We start from the raw sequence: 3,318 nt of genomic DNA on the forward strand, positions 1-3,318 counted from the left end.
TTTAAATAAACCTTCTGAATTAGGTTTTTTTTTTTATTATTATTTTTTTACTTCAAGCCTTTATAAATTTACTGGTATTTCTGCAAGCATTCTTCTGATGGCTGTCATGGAATTTGAGTATTTTGGTAAATAACAGTCTTCATTACTGAATGTCTGAATCTACCTGTCACAGTAAACCAAACCTCTTCACATATGTCCAGCTGTTAAAAAGATTTTCTTGTAACCAGGACTTTGGAATTCTCTATTCAGGAATCTAGATGACTGAAGAGCATTACAGAAATGGATTAAAAATATCATCAACTGTTCCAGTTATCAAAATGATACCAAATTTTTTCTCATGAGTACAGATATAACCACTGCACTCACACTGCAACTCTGTTTTTCATTCATTTGCTATTAAGCCCATTTTTCTTCAAGTGGGATTTCAAGGCATGCAAAGCCTTTTAAAATAATTCAAAATGTATGTTCAAAGTAATTGAAAACAACATGTTGTTTACTGCATTTTTTGTGGTCATTGCAGGACAAAAATGCTCTGTTGAATCCCTGCACTTGTATCGCTACTATAAATTCTTGCGTCAGTCCCATTAGCTTAACTTAATGTGACTGATCTAATTAGACATGATGTGTCACAGCAGCCACACGCCAGCCTGCAAACTCAGATAGGCCTTTTCAGGTGACAGCAGCTTTATATATTCCTTGAACCCATGGCAGCTGATTAAAAATGCATATATTTTTAATTTTAAAGCCATACCCCCTTTAAAGCCCTCTGGGTGGGGCCACCCAGGCCATTGTGAGGTGGAACTGGGCATAGGGTGGCTGTGCTGAGTCCCCGCCGTGCCCAGAGACCCCCACGGCGAGCTCCGGCCCTGCCTGCCTTGCCCCCCAGCCGGGAGGGCTCCTCCGTCCCAGCAGCTGTGGCCACAACCCGGGGACCGCATGTCTGGGGAGTTTGGGCAAATCCAGGTGGGCACCTACCTGGAGATCAAGCGCAGCGATGGGCGCATCCACCCGGCGGTGGTGACAGAGCTCCATGGAAACACCTCCAGCATCACTGTGGAGTGGATTGAGAAAGGCACCAACAAGGGCAAGAAGGTGGATCTCCAGCTCGCCTTTGCCCTCAACCCACATCTGGCCCCAGGGAGCATGCCTGTGACCAGCGTTGAGGCCCTACCATCAGCCAAAGGGGACCAGAGCCTGGTGAGCAAAGTGCTGCCGCGGCCCATCAAGGTGGAGAAGCCATCTGGGGATGGCAGGGACCCCATGGCTCGCCGACCTGGCTCAGAGTGCTATAACCACAGGTGGACATCACCATGTGTGAGGCAGGTGGAGAGGCTGCAGGAACAGCGGGAACGTCGGCGGCTGGAGATGCGGGAGCGGCGGGCCCAGCAGGCAACGGCATCACTCCATCCCAGGGCTGATGTGATGGACATGATTCAGGAGTACCGCAGCCACCTGGACTGTGAGGCTGTGCAGGCCACCAGGCCCAGCCGGCCCCATCGCATCTGTGTGTGTGTCCGGAAGCGGCCGCTGAACCAATATGAGGCTGAGCTCAAGGACTTCGATGTAGTGACTGTGCCCTGCCAGGATGTGGTGATGGTGCATGAAGCCAAGCAGAAGTTGGACCTCACTCGATACCTAAAAAACCAGATCTTCCGCTTTGACAATGCCTTCGATGACCATGCCACCAATGAGCTGGTGTACAAGCACACTGCCCAGCCCCTGGTGGAGACTGTCTTCCAGGGGGGCATGGCCACCTGCTTTGCCTATGGCCAGACAGGCAGTGGCAAGACATACACCATGGGGGGAGACTTCTCCATCAAGAACTCGGAGTGCTCCAAAGGGATCTACGTCCTGGTAGCCGAGGATGTCTTCAGCAGGCTGCAGGACCCCAGCTGCCAGAAACTAGAGCTTCGGGTCTACGGGGCCTTCTTTGAGATTTATGGGGGCAAGGTGTTTGACCTGCTGAACTGGAAGAAGCAGCTGAGGGTGCTAGAAGATGGTAAACAACAGATTCAGGTGGTGGGGCTCCAGGAGCAAGAGGTCACCTGTGTAGAAGATGTCATCAAGCTGATTGAAACTGGTAGCAAGTGTCGCATGTCAGGCCAGACATCCGCCAACACTCACTCTTCCCGGAGCCACGCCATCTTCCAGATCATACTCAAGAAGAGAGGGCATTTGTATGGCAAGTTTTCCCTGATTGATTTGGCTGGGAATGAAAGAGGAGCTGACATCTCCACTGCAGACAGGCAAACAAGGCTGGAGGGGGCTGATATTAATAAAAGCCTCTTGGCCCTGAAGGAGTGTATCAGGGCGTTGGGGCGTAACAAAGCCCACACCCCATTCAGAGCTAGCAAACTCACCCAGGTATTGAGGGACTCGTTCATAGGGGAGAACTCATCTACCTGCATGATCGCCACTGTCTCTCCAGGGATGAGGTCCTGTGAGCACACCCTCAACACCCTGCGTTATGCTAACCGCGTGAAGGAGCTGGGGGTAGGTTCTCTTGGACAACCCTGTCAGGAAGTGTCCAGGTTCCTGTATCACTCGAAAGATATGAAGAAACCCTGGACTAAGCAGAACTTGCCCAGGACAGCTGAGCTGCAGCTGTTGAGTGTACAGGGAGAGAAGGAAGTCACCCCCCAGTTATTTACTTTCAGTGCCAGGGTGAAAACCCAGAAGAAGAGAAAAGAGATGGATAAGAAGACACTTATAGAGGAACATCAGGAGTCTCTGCGATGGCTGAAAGTATTCTTAGAAGTGGCTGAAGAAATAGACTATGACGTAGATTTTTACGCTGCACAGTTTGAAGCAGTCCTGGGACAAAAGATTGGCATCCTGACTGAGATCCAAGAAAAAGTCAGATCTTTCCGGTCAGCTCTTTGCAAGGAAGAACAGGGCGGCAACCAGATCAGCACAAAGAGATCCCGTGTGCTGTAAGCTGTGCCGGACCCGTCCTCTGAAACTGCTGTAAGATGAGAGCTGTTGCAGTGCTGCTGCTTTAACTGCCCAATAACTTGGATGCTTTAAAAATTCTTAAACGTGTCTGCAGGGAAATCCTGGTGGTTTGTCTTGAAAGTAGTGGCTCAGATTGTAGGAGAGTACTCTTGTGGTGATCCAGATATTTTTCATTGTAAAAAGTAGAACCTTCATTTGAAAGGATCAGATCTGTAGGAAAAGGACTAACAGAAAATATATCTCACCTCATCTGTGCAGGTTTCCCTCTCATGTCTGTAAAATATTACATATATTTATATATGTGTGTGTGTGTGTATATATATACTCCCTGAGACGTAGGCATTTGGAGTGATTTAAAAAGGT

At 49.1% G+C, this 3,318-nt stretch overlaps 1 protein-coding gene across 1 annotated transcript; it reads left to right on the forward strand.

Annotated features, from left to right (window-relative positions):
• The first annotated feature begins 936 nt into the window (after window positions 1–936).
• On the forward strand, window positions 937–2,937 carry KIF2B (kinesin family member 2B). Its single transcript, XM_013953064.2, has one exon. The coding sequence runs from the start codon at window positions 937–939 to the stop codon at window positions 2,935–2,937; it is 2,001 nt and encodes a 666-aa protein (XP_013808518.2).
• The last annotated feature ends 381 nt before the right edge of the window (window positions 2,938–3,318 follow it).

This window comes from Apteryx mantelli, chromosome 19 (genome assembly GCF_036417845.1).
Source record: "Apteryx mantelli isolate bAptMan1 chromosome 19, bAptMan1.hap1, whole genome shotgun sequence".
In the NCBI taxonomy this organism is placed as follows: domain Eukaryota; kingdom Metazoa; phylum Chordata; class Aves; order Apterygiformes; family Apterygidae; genus Apteryx; species Apteryx mantelli.

Bases quoted from the DNA above. Each gene is read 5' to 3' on its own strand.
- KIF2B (XM_013953064.2), top strand. From the start codon at position 937: ATGTCTGGGGAGTTTGGGCAAATCCAGGTGGGCACCTACCTGGAGATC.